The sequence below is a fragment of the Oncorhynchus nerka genome, linkage group LG9b (genome assembly GCF_034236695.1).
Source record: "Oncorhynchus nerka isolate Pitt River linkage group LG9b, Oner_Uvic_2.0, whole genome shotgun sequence".
NCBI classification, from domain to species: Eukaryota; Metazoa; Chordata; class Actinopteri; order Salmoniformes; family Salmonidae; genus Oncorhynchus; species Oncorhynchus nerka.
Window position 1 is genome coordinate 17,409,783 of NC_088424.1, and position 18,204 is coordinate 17,427,986.

An 18,204-nucleotide genomic window follows, 5' to 3' on the forward strand; every position below is an offset into this window, starting at 1 on the left:
CTGCATGTCTTAAAGTAATGATGGACTGTCGTTTCTCTTTCCTTATTTGAGCTGTTCTTGCCATAATACGGACTTGGTCTTTTACCAAATAGGGCTATCTTCTGTATACCACCCCTACCTTGTCACAACACAACTTATTAGCTCAAACACATTAAGAAGGAAAGAAATTCCACAAATGAACTTTTAACAAGGCACACCTGTTAATTTAAATGCATTCCAGGTGACTCCCTCATTAAAGTGGTTGAGAGAATGCCAAGAGTGTGCAAAGCTGTCATCAAGGCAAAGGGTGGCTACTTTGAAGAATCTCAAATATAAAATATATTTTGGTTACACTTTCTTGGTTACTACATGATTCCATATGTGTTATTTCATAGTTTCGATGTCTTCACTATTATTCTACAATGTAGAAAATAGTAAAAATAATGAAAACCCCTGGAATGAGTAGGTGTGTCCTAACTTTTGCCTGGTGCTGTATGTCTTTCTATTACAGACCATTCCGATCCTTGACCCTCATCCTCCCGCTCCATATCATCAGAATTAACACCCAAACATGTTCTCCACTTCGTCCGCACAACTCGCTGCACGCTAGCTACGTCCCGAACCACGTGTTGCCAGGGTTAGTTATAAATATTTGGTGTTGCCCGAACATTTCCGGACGTCATGGCGTTGTAACTGTCGTCATACCACGTTTACCCAATCATATCGGATGTTCTTACCTACTTAGCCAATAGAAAGTTAAGTTGTACAACACTGAAAGTCTAGTCCATCAACTCTAAATAGCAAGCCGCAATTTATGTAGATCTATCAACAACCTGAACCCACGCATACTAATATCAATGAGTGACTTGGGTCAACACATGTATTAGTTTGTCATTGCGCAGTTGACGCAACGTTGACATTGTCCACTTCAATTTCCGTGTGTCAACTAGCTACAGCAGTATTGTCGGCATGAGAGGACATGGATGTGTAACTAACCAAAACGTGATTATTATTTTTTAATAGTAGAGCTGTTCCAAGCGTAGTATTCTGATATGCATGTGTACGGATAAATACCCATTATATTTATTGTCGCTAAATTAAGGAAATAATGTTTAGGCAGAGTAAAACAGTTCTCCAGAAACTTCGATCTTTAAGGTGAGTAAATGTAACGTTAGCTAGCTAGCCTGTCAGCTAGCCAGTTATATACTGTAACGTTATATTCAAACACCTTTCCTTCAGTGGTGTCAAGTATATCGATGCTTTCCTTACACGTAGGTAAATCTGTACAGCTGTATTCTTGCTCTGTGTTCTGCTGTCTAGAAAGACACAATGTATAACGTGATGCAACAGCTGATGCAAGCCAGCAATGGTCTCTCTCTTGGCAAATCCAGTTTCCAGGGGCATAATCCATCATGGAGGTTCAGGAGCACCCCAGCAACAGAGAGGGCATTGCAGTACCGGGCAGGACAGAAGATCCATGGCTTCACAGTCAAGGAGGTGAAATGATCAAGTCATCACATTATTCACAACTGTGTATCTCAGTCATGGTCCTGTTTTGCCCTAGCACTAAAACACCTGATTCCACTAATCAAATGCAAAAACAAAAATGTGCATCCCTTTGGGACCCTAGGATGGAAAAACACCAATCCACAACAAAAAGATTACCCTGATTCTGATCATCTTCACATACAGTTTTAGTCAAGGGTTAGCGCAAGGTAAAGATAACATGTGAATTATCTTCCTGTATTTCTGCAGGTGGTTGATGTTCCTGACCTGTTCCTTACTGCTGTCAAACTGACCCATGACAACACAGGCGCCCAGTATCTACACGCAGCTAGAGATGACAAAAACAATCTCTTTAGGTAATAATCCCACATTTGTGGGATTGTGCTTTATTTGGATTAGGTCAAATGTAACCTTGTCCCCAGGCTCAATTGCTACCGTGACAGAGAGAGAGCGGGCTGGTGGAAAAGATTAGATCAAATTAAATGTTTAGTTTAATAACAAAATACTTATTTGAAGACAATGCTTTTTGTAATGACAGTGTTTCCATCTCTTGTCGTAACACCTTTGCAGTGTTCAGCTCAGGACGACCCCGATGGACAACACAGGGGTCCCACACATCCTGGAACACACAGTGTTGTGTGGCTCAGAGAAGTACCCCTGCAGAGACCCCTTCTTCAAGATGCTCAACAGATCACTCTCCACCTTCATGAATGCATTCACAGGTGTGTGTGTGTGTGTGTGTGTGTGTGTGTGTGTGTGTGTGTGTGTGTGTGTGTGTGTGTGTGTGTGTGTGTGTGAGAGAATGGTGTCTAAAATCATTGTTTTTCATTCACAGCCAGTGATTTCACCATGTATCCATTCTCCACACAAAACGGGAAAGACTTCCAGAATCTCCTCTCCGTGTATCTGGATGCAGTGTTTTTCCCTTGTCTGGGGGAACTAGATTTTCGGTAAGTGTGATGTTTAAATAGATGCCTCTTTAATCATAATCGGTGACATCAGAAGTCTGCCATTCACACCCTTGTCCTCAATGGTTTTCATTAAAGGCAGGAGGGATGGAGACTGGAGAATGAAAACCCTACAGATCCTAGTTCCCCTTTGGTCTTCAAAGGAGTTGTCTTCAATGAAATGAAGGGTGCTTTTGTGAGTTGTTTCTTTCCAAATGATTAATAGCTAGAGAATTAGGCTAATGTTAATTACAGAATCATTTGCTCAGGAGATGGACAAATGGATGTCATATTGGAGTCTTACATTTCCTCTCTGTATGTGATTTCAGTCAGACAATGAGCAAGTGTATGCCCAGCACCTCCAGAACAAGCTGTATCCTGACCACACATATGGTGTGGTGTCTGGAGGGGAACCTCTGGCCATCCCTGACCTCTCCTGGGAGCAACTCAAGCACTTTCACGCCACACACTACCACCCCAGCAACGCAAGGTACAGTCTAACATGCTGCCACACTAGCTACTGCTCCATACTAGCAACACACTGTAAAGAACATTGTGATACACCATGACCTGTACAGTACACTGTCACATATTACCACTTGCACGGCACAACACACTGTCACACACCCCAATATTAAATACTCTGTACAGTCGCACTGTGTCTTGTCACACAACTCTGTTGGGCCTTGGCAGTAACAGGGTTTCCCTTTTCTGCTCTTCAGGTTCTTTACCTACGGGGACCTGCCCTTAGAGCAGCACCTGAAACAGATCCATGAGGATGCTCTGTCCAAGTTTGAACGCACTGAGCCTGACACTGCTGTCCCTAACCAAGTCCACTGGGACAGGCCTGTGAGTCTTCCCATTTAGTATCATTGTAGCTCAGTCAGTACCAGCTATCAGATATTAGTTAATTCATTATCAGCTCCTAGATTTTTCAAATCTGTTCTCTCAACTTGAGCAACTTTGGCAAGGTCTATGGTTTGGAAGTTTGAATACATTTCACTGTAATTGCTTATTTGAATGATCTTGATGATAAGGTGCTGTTTGATAATGTTTTGATGTCTTTTTTTACGTGTGAAGCCAAATGTAAATTTCCACATTGTGTGGACAATAAAGCTTTTATAATTCCTGTAATTCTAATTGATTTGTCCACAGAGAGAGGACCATGTGACCTGCAGTCCCGACGTTATGGCGCCTGATGCAGCCAAACAGAACACACTGTGTATGAGCTACCTGCTTGGAGAGTATGTAATGCTGATCTACTACAACACTAACAGTTGTTTCTCTAAAATGTTGTCTGGGATAGTATACATTGGTCAGTTTTAAAGTGACTGTAACCTCAATTGGTGCATACTGTGATTTCCATATGCATTTTGGTCATTTAACTTGAAATCAGTAAGTGATAATGTAGTGGTGTCACTCATGTGTTCTTCTCTCTGCAGTATCACAGATACATTTGAGGGCTTCACCCTGAGTCTGATGTCCTCTCTGATGATTTCTGGACCTAACGCTCCCTTCTACAAGGCCCTTATAGAACCCAAGATAGGAACAGACTTTTCTTCTGTCGTAGGGTAGGTTCAAGTGGGAGGTGCTGAGAACTTATTACACAGGAACAACGTTGTCATAGTATGCTGGGGAGCAATGTAAGAAATGTTCTTTAAAGTGTTTGCCTTTTTAAGTGGAACAGTATATACTTCATTTACCCGTGTATATTTTTCAGATATGATGGGAGCACCAAAGAGGCATCGTTCAGTATTGGCTTACAAGGAATGGCCGAAGAAGATATCGAGAAAGTCAAGCAAATCATCATCCAAACCTTTGATGAGATCATTACGTAAGTGCACTTGCTGCTAATGTTTCTTGTAACTTTTGTCTTCACAATAATGCCGTTTCATCGAACTGTACTTCCCTTCTAACGGTCCAGTAATGGATTTGAGGAGGAGAGGATAGAGGCCCTGCTTCATAAGATTGAGATCCAGATGAAACATCAGTCTACCAGCTTCGGCCTGTCTCTGGCCTCGGTGAGTACAGTACAGGGCCACAGCATGACTAGTGCCTCCCCTGTGCTTTAACCATGAACAAGTCCTTGTCAAGTCCCTAAACACACACACGTTCACCCGAAACAGAGATTAAATGTGCAGGGAATGACATTGTACAGTGAGCTCCTAAAGTATTTGGACAGTGACACATTATTTGTTGTTTTGGTTCTGTTCTCCAGCACTTTGCATTTGAAATAATACAATGACTATGAGGTTAAAGTGCAGACTGTCACCTTTTAATTTTAGGGTATTTTCATCAATATCGAGTTAACTGTTCCGAAATTACAGGACTTTTTGTACATAGTCCCCCATTTTTGGGTGGACCAAAAGTATTAGGTCAAATGTACTTTTATTTAACATTTTATGTAACTAGGCAAGTCAGTTAAGAACAAAAAAAATGTCCGGGTTAGGCCGTCATCGTACAACGCTGGGCCAATTGTGTGCCGCCCTATGGGACTCCCAATCACGACCAGTTGTGATACAGCCTGGAATCAAACCATGGCATGTAATGATGCCTCTAGCACTGAGATGCAGTAAAAGTTCAGTATTTGGTCCCATATTCATAGCACGCAATGACTACATCAAGCTTGTGACAACAAATTTGTTAGGATGCATTTGCTGTTTCTTTTGGTTGTTTTTCAGATTATTTGGTGCCCAATGTGTCGTTTTGGAGTCACCTTAATTGTAAATATGAATAGAATATGTTTCTAAACACTTCTACATTAATGTGGATGCTACCAATGTTATGGATAATCCTGAATGAATCGTGAATCATGATGAGTTGGAAAGTTAGATGCACAAATTGTATCATTTCAAATCCAAAGTGCTGGAATACAGAGACAAAACAACCAAAAATGTATCACTGTCCCAATGCTTTTGTAGCTCACTGTATATAAAGACAGACTCAAGAATGTACACATAACCATAGTGATTGTCCTGTGAGCACTCCTGTATACAGTATGACCTCTGGTAAGCTTAGTATTCCGTTAGTCAGCACCTCTCTAACTATGTTGGTGTTTTGTGTGGGTCAACTCACGCTTACTTGTCTCTGCCGTACATAACTTCCTGCTGGAACCACGATGGACACACACAAACAAACACACACACACCTGGGCAGCTCTTATGTACAGTGTAACCATGTTTCACCCTGTATGTTGTCTCTCTCCTAACAGTACATAGCTTCCTGTTGGAACCATGATGGAGACCCGGTTCAGCTGCTGAAGATCTGTGACAGTGTGACCCAGTTCAGACAGGCCTTGAAGGACAACCCTCGCTTCCTCCAGGAGAAAGTCGTGCACTACTTCAAGGTGAGTAACCAGACAGGAGAAAATAAGTTGAGTTTTACATTTCAGTATAGACAGCATCTAAATCTGAATGACGTATGTAACAGGAAATTCAACAAAACAAATCAATAAAGGAGATTCAGCAGTCTAATCAAGGAAGTTGAGAAGTCATCGTGCAGGGGTCATAGACCATGGTGTTGTTGAAAGCAGAACATGACATCATCAGTGTAATAATGTCATTTACATGATTTAGTGTTGTGGTCATGAGTGTCATGTTTGTGCCTGTGCAGGATAATACTCACAGACTGACTCTGTCTATGAGTCCTGATGAGGCATACCTGGAGAAACAGGTCAAAGCAGAGGAGGAGAAACTCCAGAATAAGATACAGGCTCTGTCTGAGAGTGACAAGAAAGACATCTATGAGAAAGGTCAGTTCTACGTCTATAAAGGAGAATAGAGAGACTCATTGACTTGATTATGAAAACATTTTTTATTTTGTTTTGTTTTTCAGGTCTTGAGCTGCTATCGATTCAGAGCAAGACCCAGGATGCTTCATGTCTCCCTGCCCTGAACGTATCTGATATTGAGCCAACGATAGCAGTCACACATGTGGAGATGGGCACTGCAGGTACAGTACTTACTGTATTAATGGATACATGCTGACGCTACACTCTAGTTACTCTGGGTTCTGAGATTACACTCTAGTCCACCCAGTCTGTCTGTTTTGACTAAACCCCTCATTTAAAACAACATGCACGGTACTATGGATACGTGTTGATGTATAAACTCTGTAGCTCCCTGGAGAATCAGTCCTTGAAGTTCAACGTTAGGACACTCAGGTCATTAGTCTCATGGTTTTGCCTACCTTTGACATTTGTCTTGTTCTACTCTCTTCACCCCACTAGGAGGAGTGCCAGTACAGTACTGTGAGCAGCCCACCAATGGCATGGTCTACTTCAGAGCTATGTGTAGTCTCAACAGCCTCCCTGAGGACCTCAAACTATACGTGCCCCTCTTCTGCAGTGTCATCACCAAGTGAGTCCGGAACCAATATGATATGAAAGATCATTTGTGTATTGTCCAGAAGCTTTAGCTTGTGTGGTTTCATATACATGTGTTGAAGGTAGAGGTCGACCGATTAAGATTTTTCAACGCCAATACTGATTATTGGTGTACCAAAAAAAGCCGATACCGATTAATCGGATAAATTGTATATATATTTGCAATAATGACAATTACAACAATACTGAATTAACAATTAACCCTTTTATTTTGACTTAATATAATACATAAATAAAATCTATTTAGTCTTAAATAAATAATGAAATGTTCAATTTGGTTTAAATAATGCAAAAACACAGTGTTGGAGAAGAAAGTAAAAGTGCAATATGTGCCATGTAAAAAAAGCAAACTTTTAAGTTCCTTGCTCAGAACATGAGAACATATGAAAGCTGGTGGTTCCTTTTAACATGAGTCTTCAATATTCCCAGGTAAGAAGTTTTAGGTTGTAGTTATAGGAATTATGACGCGTCGACTATTTCTCTCTATACCATTTGTATTTCATATACCTTTAACTATTGGATGTTCTTATAGGTACTTTAGTATTGCCAGCCTAATCTCGGGAGTTGATAGGCTTGAAGTCATAAACAGCGCTGTGCTTCAAGCATTGCTAAGAGCTGCTCGCAAACACAGTAAAGTGCTGTTTGAATGAATGCTTACGAGCCTGCTTCTGCCTACCACCGCTCAGACTGCTCTATCAAATATCAAATCATAGACTTAATTATAATAAACACACCGAAATATGAGCCTTTGGGCATTAATATGGTCAAATCCGGAAACTATCATTTTGAAAACAAAACGTTTATTCTTTCAGTGAAATACGGAACCGATACGTATTTTATCTAACAGGTGGCATCCATAAGTCTAAATATTGTTGTTACATTGCACAACCTTCAATGTTATGTCATAATTATGTAACATTCTGGCAAATTAATTCCGGTCTTTGTTAGGAAGAAACACAGTTCGTAACGAGCCAGGCTACCCAAACTTGTTGCATATACCCTGACTCTGCTTGCACTGAATGTACGAGAAGTGACACATTTTCCCTAGTTAATATTGCCTGCTAACATGCATTTATTTGAACTAAAAAAATATACTTCTGTATATTGATTTTAAGAAAGGCATTGATGTTTATGGTTGGGTACATTTGTGCAACGTATGTGCTTTTTCGCGAATGCGCTTTTATTAAGTCACCCCCCGTTTGGTAAAGTTGAAGTAGGCTGTGATTCGAAGATAAATTAACAGGCACCGCATTGCTTATATGCAACGCAGGACAAGCTAGTTAACCTAGTAATATCATCAACCATGTGCTGTTAACTAGTGATTATGTGAAGATTGATTGTTTTTTTATAAGATGAGTTTAATGCTAGTTAGCAATTTACCTTGGCTTCTTGCAGCCACAAGGTCCTTTTGATGCTGCACCCGCGTAACAGGTGGTCAGCCTGCCACGCAGTTTCCTCATGGATTGCAATGTAGTCGGCGTCCAAAAAAGGCTGATTACCGATTTGTTATGAAAACAACTTGAAATCAGCCCTAATTAATCGGTCTACCTCTAGTTGAAGGTAATGGAGGTAGTTGCAATTGTGATACCGACTATTGAGCTTTTGTCTTGAGATTGTGTGTCAGTCTGGGTTACTGAGGTGATTGTGAGATGGCGTGCTGTGTTGGCTGTTAGGTCAGTAGGATTTGTGAGAAGGCCATGGGAGTGTGTGTTCTTTCTTGATGGGATGTAAGGTGAATATGATAAGGAGTGTGTGTTGGTCCCGTGTGGCTGTAAAATGAGACGTATGATAATTGAGACGGTGTGTTATTTCAGGATGGGCTGTGGAGGGCTGGACTACAGGCAGCAGGACCAGCAGATGGAGCTGAAAACAGGAGGCATGTCCATCTCCACATCAGTCAACCCTGACTACTCTAACATGGATATATATGAACAGGTCACCATAAAGCCTAGTTTATACCCTACACAAGTACGCAATGCAATTAGCTACAAGACCGAGCATTCTCAATCACCTCTGATTCACAGGGAGTCCTCCTTTCATCTTCCTGCCTGGAGAGGAATCTTCCTGATATGTTTCACCTGTGGAGTGACATATTCAACAGGTAGGTTCACATGTCCATTAGAACAATACAATGGAACAGTAATACGTGGTTATATGTTCTTATCAGATAATTATCAAACTTTAAATAATCCATCTATCACTAATGATCCACATGTCCATTGTTTTCTAATAAGTAATTTGATATTATTTGAGCCCTTGTCCCTCTGCTCTGACCCTTGAACTTTGACCCACAGCCCGCACTTTGATGATGAGGAGCGTCTGCGTGTTCTGGTCATGATGTCGGCTCAGGAACTGGCCAATGGGATATCTAATTCTGGTCACATGTATGCCATGACACGGGCAGCTCGCAACCTTACCCCAACAGGAGAACTACAGGAGACCTTCGGAGGGATGGAGCAGGTGAGAGGGGGGAGTCAGACCATGTAACCTGAGGGTCTACAAGCGAAGAAAAAGCTCTAATGACGAAGGACACTGGAATTGTACCCTCTGAATGAGAATATAATGCACTTCTGTACCCTCAAATGAAATAAATCTCAGGTATCTTGTGTATCTTGAATATCAGGTCAAGTTTATGAAGAGGGTCGCAGAGATGCCAGACCTCACCCAAGTTCTACGGACACTTCCTAGAATCAAGAGACACATTCTCAACCCACTGAACATGAGGTGGGTAAAGTCTTTACACGTGACAGTTACTTATCAAAGGTTAAGATATTACTATGATTTCTCTATGTTGACTTTCCGTAAAGTGTTTTACAACTTCTTTGGACAGATGTGCGGTTAACGCAACGCCGCAGAAGATGTCTAATGCCGCTGGACAGTTGGATAACTTCATGTGTAACGTTTCTTCCAATAAGAAGGATCGTAAACCAGTCCATTCCAATATCACTGAGGTATGAGTTTGTTACACTATCTTGGTACTGTACTGAGACTGCACTATAACCAATTGAAATGAGTACTGTGGGTTTGTCCCAAGTAGCACCCTATTCCCTACATAGTGTGCTGTTTTTGTGTCACGTCTGCCCCACCCCCCTGGTGCTTGAGGGTGCCAGCCTGCCCTGCATCCCGCACTCCTATCATCCATTACGCACACCTGCCTTCCCTCGTCACGAGCAGCAGCGACATTGGACTCACTCCTCACCTGTTATTACCTCCCCTATATTTGTCTGTTCCCCGCGTCTGCATTGTTTTTTGTTTGTGTTACTCGTTTGCTGACGCTGTTCCTGTCTCGTTCCATGTCCGTTGTTTATTAAATGTTTTACTTCCCGTACCTGCTTCGTCTCTCCAGCATCATTCCATGTGACATTTTGATCAGAGCCCATAGGAATCTGGTCAAAAGAAGTGCGCTGTGTAGAGAATAGGGTCGCATTTGGGACGAAGCCTGTATTTCACTGTGAGTTGACAGGATTTTTCATTCACTTTTCTTTTGATCCTAACAGAGACCTCTTGACCCACTGGCACCCCCTGGATCTGGCCCAAGCAGAAAACTTGTCGCTGTGCGTATCGCCTCCACTTTTAACCTAGGCCCCGGGGCCGTATGTACTGTATAGAGCATACATACTGATTTAGGATCAGTTTTGCCTTTTAGATCACAATGAATAAGATTACATGGTGGACAGGGGACCTGATCCTAGATCAGCACTCCGACTCTCAGACCCTTGATCCATACATTAGTTTGATCTTACTATCATTGATCCCTGACCAATGGTCTTCATTGGTCCCTGACCTCCATATTCTACCATTGAGCTAATGTGAGTGTGTTTGATCATCCCCACACAGGAGCCCAACTTCAAGCCCTGCCAGATGAAGACATTTTTCCCAATGCCCTTCCCAATCAACTTTGTCAGCGAGTGTATCCGCACCGTGCCCTTCACCCATGAGGACTGTGCCAGGTGACTGTCTTAATACTGTGTTAAGCTATCGCCCTAGTAGTTCATGTTCTATGTCTTTCCATACCCTCTCAGATCCATGTTTACATTTACTAGGGTTCCAAAACTCTGGTTACTTTAGAAAATGCACGAAATCCAGAATCCTTCAACTGGGGTTTCTGGAAAACTTTCCCATGCTCTGCCCCCTCTCTCCCTCAGCCTGAATATCCTGGCCCGGATGATGACGTCTAAGTACCTGCATGGAGAGATCAGAGAAAAGGGTGGGGCCTACGGTGGAGGGGCCAGGATGGGAGGAGGACTATTCACCTTCTATTCATACAGGTGTGTAGTGTATTAATGTACTGCAATAAGACAGGATTATATTGTACTAAAACCGGTTTTAACAGTTGTTAACCAGATGGAAACATGACTCACTGTCGAAAGAAAATCTCCAAAACTGGAACTTTTCAGGAAATGGAAAATAATACATGCAATCACAAAACATTGGAACTATTTTGAGTGCATTTTTTAAAATCTTAGAGTCGTGAAATTGTTAGGTACTAAATAAACAGAGTAAAAACTAACGGACAACTAGGAAAAGCTAAAACCAAGTTTATTCACCCAATGGGTCAGAGAGCTGAACAGACAAAGACATGTTCCCACATGTGCATGTATATATACCCCACTTTAGGTGGAGTCTTCTCCTTTTCTCTGAACATTACATCTTCATTGCTAGGCAGGAAGTTAAGTGACGTGGGTAATAAACTGTTCCTTCTCCCTTCATGTGACCTGACGTCAGCCCCCATTCCTCACTAATCCACAGCTATCCACCCTTATCAGTGACCACAACCATGTGATTGCCTTTCCCTTCCTCAGTAACATTCCAAGCCCCTGACTCATATTCAACCTTTATTGACGCACCATATACATTCCTCCTACAGATAACCATTAGCTTCTGATCTAGCAAGTATTTCAAATTACAACCCAACAACTGAAACCAGACTGTGGCCCTTCTCCTTTCCATAGGATACCTGATGTCTAACAATAACATGTTCTGACAGAACGTAAACGTTCTGCATTTCATATTTCACGTTTAGAAGTCTGAACCTATCAAAATGTACATTAAGGAGAGTTATTTAATGTACATTTTTGCATTAGATAACTTCTCATTTAATTTGCATGTCCCTGTGTTTATTTCAGAGACCCCAACACGGTGCAGACTCTGTCAGCGTTCCGTAAGGGTGTGGACTGGGCCATTTCAGGACAGTTTACCCAGCAGGACATCAATGAGGCCAAGCTGTCCGTGTTCTCAGCCGTGGACTCCCCCGTCGCCCCCTCCGATAAAGGTAGAGCACCATATTCCCTATTTAGAGCACTACTTTCGAACAGAGACCTATGAGTAGCCCTATGGGCCCTGGTTTAAAGTAGTGCACTATGTAGGGAATAAGGTCCCATTTGGGACTCACTCAGAGCCTTCCATACTGAACAGAAATCCCACTGGATGACAAAAGATGGGCCCTTCCTTATCTCTCCTGGAGTTGTCCCAGCTCTCAACCTCTTTACCTGACATTTAACATGCTGTTCGTTTATGTCCTGTTAACTTTTACTGTACATGAGGACAGCACTGGACACATTTACAGTGTCTACAAAGAGATGCATTGCATTAGAGACTTCTAAATGACATGTTATAAATGGACCAAAACAAAGAGATGAAATAGACCGACTGTCAATCCATGTGTTGACACATCACACCACCGTGTTGCAGGTATGGGCCGCTTCCTGAGTGGAATCACAGACGAGCTGAAACAGGCCCACAGAGAGAGACTCTTTGCTGTCACAGACAAGAACATTGTCGACGTTGCTGGCAGGTAATATCATTTCAAGTGTTGAATTTGTAATATAGATATGAACCTGTTTTTTGAGTGCTCCAACTACAGTTTACCATGAATTTGTATTTTTTGAAGTTGTCCCTAGGTAAGCCATATTATTGGACTGAATAAAATGTTATATGCAGAGAATGGCCATTTAATATTTTGGATTTCTGTTTAACACAGGTACCTTGGCATTGGACAAAGGACATGTGGAGTTGCTATTCTGGGCCCTGAGAATGACATCATCAAGAAAGACCCCTCGTGGGTGGTAAAATAACCAGACATAGAATTATCCACCTTTCTATTTTACAATTAAGCGACTTCAGAGGAACTGTGTCATAAGATGGTGAACATCAATGTTACTTGATTGTCCTGAATAACTGGACTGTGTCCGGTAATAATATAACTTGAATTGTATTGAATTAACCAGAAAGTCTATTTGGTTTTTGGGCAAAAACGGAATGAGCACAACAGAGAACAGGTGCTCCGATAGATAACATTATGCCTAACCTCACCTCGATACCATATTCATAATATACAATTATGACATACATTTAATTTATTGGTGTACTTTCTAGACATAGACTCACCTCTGGTTTCTAAATGTATGCAAGTATGTACAAAGATGGTCTATTGAAATACTGTATTTCCATAGGGTACATATAATGAATACTGAACAAAAATATACAACACAACATTTAAAGTGTTGGTTTCATGAGCAGAAATAAAAGATCAGACATTTTCCATTCAGAAAAAATGTGCTTACTTCCCGTTTAGAGAGCATTTCTTCTTTGCCAAGATAATCCATCCACCTGACAGCTGTGGCATATCAAGAATAAGAATAATCAGCATTATTCATGATTAAACAGATAATTACATAGGTGCACCTTGTTCTGAGGACAATAAAAGACCACTTTAAAATGTGCAGTTTTTTCACACAACACAATTCCACAGATGTCTCAAGTTTTGAGGGAGCATGCAATTGGCATTCTGACTGCAGGAATGTCCACCAGAGCTGTTGCCAGAGAATTTAATGTAAATTTCTCTTCCATAAGCCACCTCCAACGTCATTTTAGAGAATTTGGCAGTATGTCCAACCGGCCTCACAACAGCCGAGCCGACCTCGTGGAACCACACCAGCCCAGGACCTCCACATCCGGCTTCTTCACCTGCGGGATGGTCTGAGACCAGCCACCCAGACAGCTGATGAAACTACAAAACCAAAGTATTTCTGCACAAACTGTAAGAAACTCTCTGGGAAGCTCATCTGCATGCTTGTCATCCTCACCAGGGTCTTGACCTGACTGCAGTTCGGCGATGCTCGCCTTCAAGGGCTATTTTCAGCATGATAATGCATGGCCCCATGTCGCAAGGATCTGTACACAATTCCTGGAAGCTGAAATGTTCCAAGTTCTTCCATGGCCTGCACCAGACATGTCACCCATTGAGCTTGTTTGGTATGCTCTGGATCGACGTGTATGACAGCGTGTGTTACAGTTCCCGCCAATATCCAGCAACTTCACACAGCCATTCAAGAGGGGGACAACATTCCTCAGGCCATAATCAACAACCTGATCAACTCTATGTGAAGGAGACGTGTCGCGCTACATGAGGCAAATGGTTTTCTGATCCACGCCCCTACTTTTTAAAATGTATTTTAAGGTATCTGTGACCAACAGATGCGTATCTGTGTTCCCAATCATGTGAAATCCGTAGATTAGGGCCTAATTTATTCATTTTGATTGATTTCCTTATGAACGGTAACTCATTCAAAGTTTTGAAATTGTTGCATGTTCCGTTGATATTTTTGTTCAGTGTTTGTATAAAATATGACCATTAAATTCTGTTGTAAGACAACGTGTCATTTATGATATACAGTACCAATCAAAAGTTTGGATACACCTACTCATTCAATGGTTTTTCTTTATATTTACTATTTTCTGCATTGTAGAATAATAATGAAGACATTAAAACTATTAAATAACACATGGAATCATGTAATAACCAAAAAAGTGTTAAAACAAATCAAAATATATTTTATATATGAGATTCTTCAAAGTAGCCACCCTTTGCCTTGATGACAGCTCTGCACACTCTTGGCAAAGCTACACCTTATGGCACAGCGGGGACTGTGAAGCAACACAAACATAGGCACAGACACATGCATACACATGATAACATGTGCACTATACACACACGTACACATGGATTTTGTGTTGTAGATATGTGGTAGTGGCATATGGGCCTGAGGGCACACACTTAGTGTGTTGAGAATTCTGTAATGAATGTAAATTGAATGACTGCCTTAATTTTGCCGGACCACATGGAGAGTTGCAGCCTGCGGCCTTGGCAGCAGCTAATGGGGATCCATAATAAATACAAATACAGCGCTCAGTCGGTTTCACAAGGCTTTGAACTTCCATCTCTATACCAGACACAATTCTACATGCATTTTTATTCTGTGAGGTTTACATGCCCTTCCTCTGATATGTTGAATAGTGTTGCTGTGCTTGAGGTTTCACAAGTATTCTTTAATTGGAGAAAACACACAGTGAGTCAACATATTAGAACAAGGTTATATTGCATAATAATGGTTTTCACAAATGCATCATCCTCAAAAAAGCAACATAATACAGCAGCAGAACAAACATGACCCAGGGCTCTATTCAATCTGTATCGCTAAAGCAATGTAAAGGTCATTTCCTACTGAGCCGGCATCTTCAGCTAACGCGGGAACGCTGAATTTCTGCAACACGGATTGAATACAGCCCCTACTCTTAAGTGCCACAAACTACTTACAGGGTAAGAAAACCTCTGTTCTTTTTATTTTATTTGGGTGAACTATCCCTTTAAGTGCCACACACAGCCCAGGTTTGATACAAAGTGCAAGTATAGAGTAACAACACACAGTGGAATAGACCTACAGTAGGTGATGGGAGACACAGTCGGCTCTCCCTTTAGAAGAACATGGAGAGGGAAGAAGAACCTATGGGAGTCGACTCAAGCTACATCCTGATTCTCCACCCTTTTCCACAAGTGTGCACGATAACACGCCCAGTCATGGATTTAAAAGCACAAGTGTTGGCTGGAAGCAGTTTTCACCATTGTAAAACCCATAAGAGAAAGTGTGCAAGTGCATACTTCGGATGAAGGGTGGAGTTTCTGAGGAGACATGAGAATGGGATGGACTGAAAAGTGCTGGTAAGAGTTATCATGATAAAGGCTAAGTTACACTGAATAGATCAGCTCAGAGCAGCCTAGGCCTCTACAGACTAGCCTATCTAGTCTAGCTGTCTAGCTATCTGCTGGTCAGTGCTGGTCAGCAAGGCTAGATGGTCTGTTCAGTCTGCCTTCTTGGGCCTGACCCGGGTCACTGGCTCCAGCTGGCCAGAGTCAGACACATCGTAGCTGGTCTTGTACTTAGCCAGGATCTTCATCAGGGGGCGAAGCTTCAACCACCACTGTTCCTTAGGGATCCTGTGGCTATACACACACACACACACACACACATAGAGAGAGAGGGGAAGATAAGAGACACACATGCTGTGTATGAGAGACCATAAAGACAATTCGATTTGCCACTATACGTTTGAACGGGTGGACGTTGTAAGGAGTTGTAAGCGGCTGATCGTGGACTACAGGAAAGGCGGGCCGAACAGGCCCCCATTAACATCAACGGGGCTGTAGTTGAGTGGGTCGAGCATTTCAAGTTCCTTGGTGTCCACATCACAAACAAACTATTATGGTCCAAACACACCAAGACAGTCGTGAAGAGGGCATGACAACACCTTTTACCCCTCAGGAGACTGAAAAGATTTGGTCCCCAGATCCTCAAAAAGTTCTACAACTGCACCATCTAGAGAATCCTGACCGGTTGCATCACCGCCTGGTATGGCAACTGCTCGGCATCTGACCGTAAGGCGCTACAGAGGGTAGTGCGTACGGCCCAGTACACGGCCAAGCTTCCTGCCATCCAGGATCTATATACCAGGCGGTGTCAGAGGAAAGCCCCAAAAATTGTCACCCAAGTCATAGACTGTTTTCTCTGCTACTGCATGGCAAGCGGTACCAGAGCGCCAAGTCTATGACCAAAAGCTTCTACCCCCAAGCCATTAGACTGCTGAACAATCGCTTCACCCCTACCTACATGTACAAATTACCTCGACTAACCTGTACCCCTGCACATTGACTCAGTACCGGTACCCCCTGTATATAGCCTCGTTATTGTTATTTTATTGTGTTACATTTTAGAATTTTTTACTTTAGTTTATTTGGTAAATATTTTCTTAACTCTTTCTTGAACTGCACTGTTAGTTAATTAAGGGCTTGTAAGGAAGAATTTCACAGTAAGACCTACACTTGATTTGAAGTAGGATTAGTCAGTCATATTGAATAAATAATTGTTCTTCTCATTATGTGCTACTATGGAGGTCTACACAGAAAAATTACTATCTCTCATTTGAAGAGCAGACATTGGTTGAAATCCTAAATGGATGTCTGTGTAGGTGTAAGTGCTGTGCCTGAAGGTACTATAAATGTTGTCTTACGCAAAGTCTGTCTCATCTTTCAGCTGCACTACTGGTTGGAAGGCCATGGTTCTGCGACGCATCCCCAGCAAACAGGCCGTGTCCTCTGTGTTAGCGAACACTTTCCCTGCATGGTAAGAGAATACAGTCAGCACACTTTATGTATGTCCCAAATATAGTGCACTACTTTTGACTAGAGAGCCCTATGGGCCCTTGTCAAAAGTAGTGCACCATATAGGGATAGGGTGCCATTTGGAATGCAACCTTAATCAACAGGGAAACTAAAGAGGCCACATCCTGTTAGTACTAAAAAAGGATTTATGAACTACATTCAGTACATGTACAGTACCGTTTTTGTAGGACTCCTTTAGCTTTCTTGAAATCCACTGAATTGCTTTTGCTGCAATCTTCGTTCCAAAGTTCCTGTCAAATGGAGAAGGAGCCCCTCCCTTTGGAAATAAATAAAAACAATTGATCTGTTTTACTCAGGTCAGGTTCATGGGTTAGGGTTGGAGTAGGCTAATAATATTATGGAGTAGGCTAATAATATTAATAATATTATGTGGAATACACAGCTGTGTGTGCGTGTGCTAATGAGCTAACCACACCTGTTGCATATGTCCAAGCACGTTCTTCCTGCAGTCAAACACTCCTTTCCCCTCCTCAGAGTACAGCTGGTAGATGAAATCTGTGGTGAAGTTCTCGTTGGAGTTCTCATTCCTGTCACGTCACACACACACACACGCACGCGCACACACAATGTCAAGGTTCCAGTTGTCCTGCTGCTGCACTACAGGGGGACTCTTCCCTCTCGGTTCAGTTACACAGAGCGATGATGAGTGGCCTTGATAGAGCCTCCATAGAATATCAACAGTACAGGAAGAATTAGGGCCCGTTCACAATATAAATGGGCCATAATTGTGATGAATAGTTCCAAAAAGGTTATATTTTAACATACAAATGAAGAGTTTTATTAGACAATTTGTATTAATAGCCTATACAGTATGGCATTAAGATAGTATGACTATCATACATAGCTGGCGACGTACACATATGCCTTCATTG

At 42.0% G+C, this 18,204-nt stretch overlaps 2 protein-coding genes across 8 annotated transcripts in view; one reads left to right on the forward strand and one right to left on the reverse strand.

Annotated features, from left to right (window-relative positions):
* The first annotated feature begins 823 nt into the window (after window positions 1-823).
* Window positions 824-14,599, forward strand: LOC115114353 (presequence protease, mitochondrial-like). Of its 2 annotated transcripts, none has more exons than XM_029642514.2 (27): window positions 824-1,134; window positions 1,300-1,476; window positions 1,735-1,841; window positions 2,056-2,207; window positions 2,321-2,435; window positions 2,532-2,628; window positions 2,762-2,922; window positions 3,155-3,281; window positions 3,588-3,676; window positions 3,875-4,003; window positions 4,153-4,266; window positions 4,357-4,453; window positions 5,644-5,778; window positions 6,045-6,183; window positions 6,267-6,383; window positions 6,661-6,790; window positions 8,631-8,751; window positions 8,841-8,917; window positions 9,111-9,276; window positions 9,440-9,540; window positions 9,647-9,767; window positions 10,314-10,370; window positions 10,654-10,766; window positions 10,962-11,084; window positions 11,943-12,088; window positions 12,508-12,610; window positions 12,797-14,599. In XM_029642514.2, exons 2-27 carry the CDS (start codon window positions 1,309-1,311, stop codon window positions 12,888-12,890), a joined length of 3,099 nt encoding a protein of 1,032 aa, XP_029498374.2. In that variant the 5' UTR covers window positions 824-1,134; window positions 1,300-1,308; the 3' UTR covers window positions 12,891-14,599. The 2 variants fall into 2 exon arrangements, with proteins under 2 accessions (XP_029498374.2, XP_029498375.2); XM_029642515.2 differs by having other exon boundaries at window positions 825-1,134; window positions 1,371-1,476.
* A 524-nt stretch (window positions 14,600-15,123) lies between these two features.
* The window catches only part of LOC115114355 (ATP-dependent 6-phosphofructokinase, platelet type-like), a 35,168-nt gene continuing 32,087 nt past the window's right edge, over window positions 15,124-18,204 (reverse strand). For all 6 annotated transcript variants that reach the window (XM_029642521.2, XM_065013378.1, XM_065013379.1 and 3 more), the window contains 4 exons: window positions 17,748-17,859; window positions 17,489-17,588; window positions 17,161-17,266; window positions 15,124-16,096 (listed from right to left, as the gene is read on the reverse strand). In XM_029642521.2, the coding sequence (XP_029498381.1) occupies window positions 15,955-16,096; window positions 17,161-17,266; window positions 17,489-17,588; window positions 17,748-17,859 (460 nt within the window). In that variant the 3' untranslated portion in view covers window positions 15,124-15,954. The remainder of the gene's footprint in view (window positions 16,097-17,160; window positions 17,267-17,488; window positions 17,589-17,747; window positions 17,860-18,204) is intronic.

Bases quoted from the DNA above. Each gene is read 5' to 3' on its own strand.
- LOC115114353 (XM_029642514.2), top strand. From the start codon at position 1,309: ATGTATAACGTGATGCAACAGCTGATGCAAGCCAGCAATGGTCTCTCT. The intron at 6,791-8,630 runs GTGAGTCCGGAA...GTGTTATTTCAG, and splicing joins TTCTGCAGTGTCATCACCAA to GATGGGCTGTGGAGGGCTGG. The intron at 9,768-10,313 runs GTATGAGTTTGT...TGATCCTAACAG, and splicing joins TCCATTCCAATATCACTGAG to AGACCTCTTGACCCACTGGC.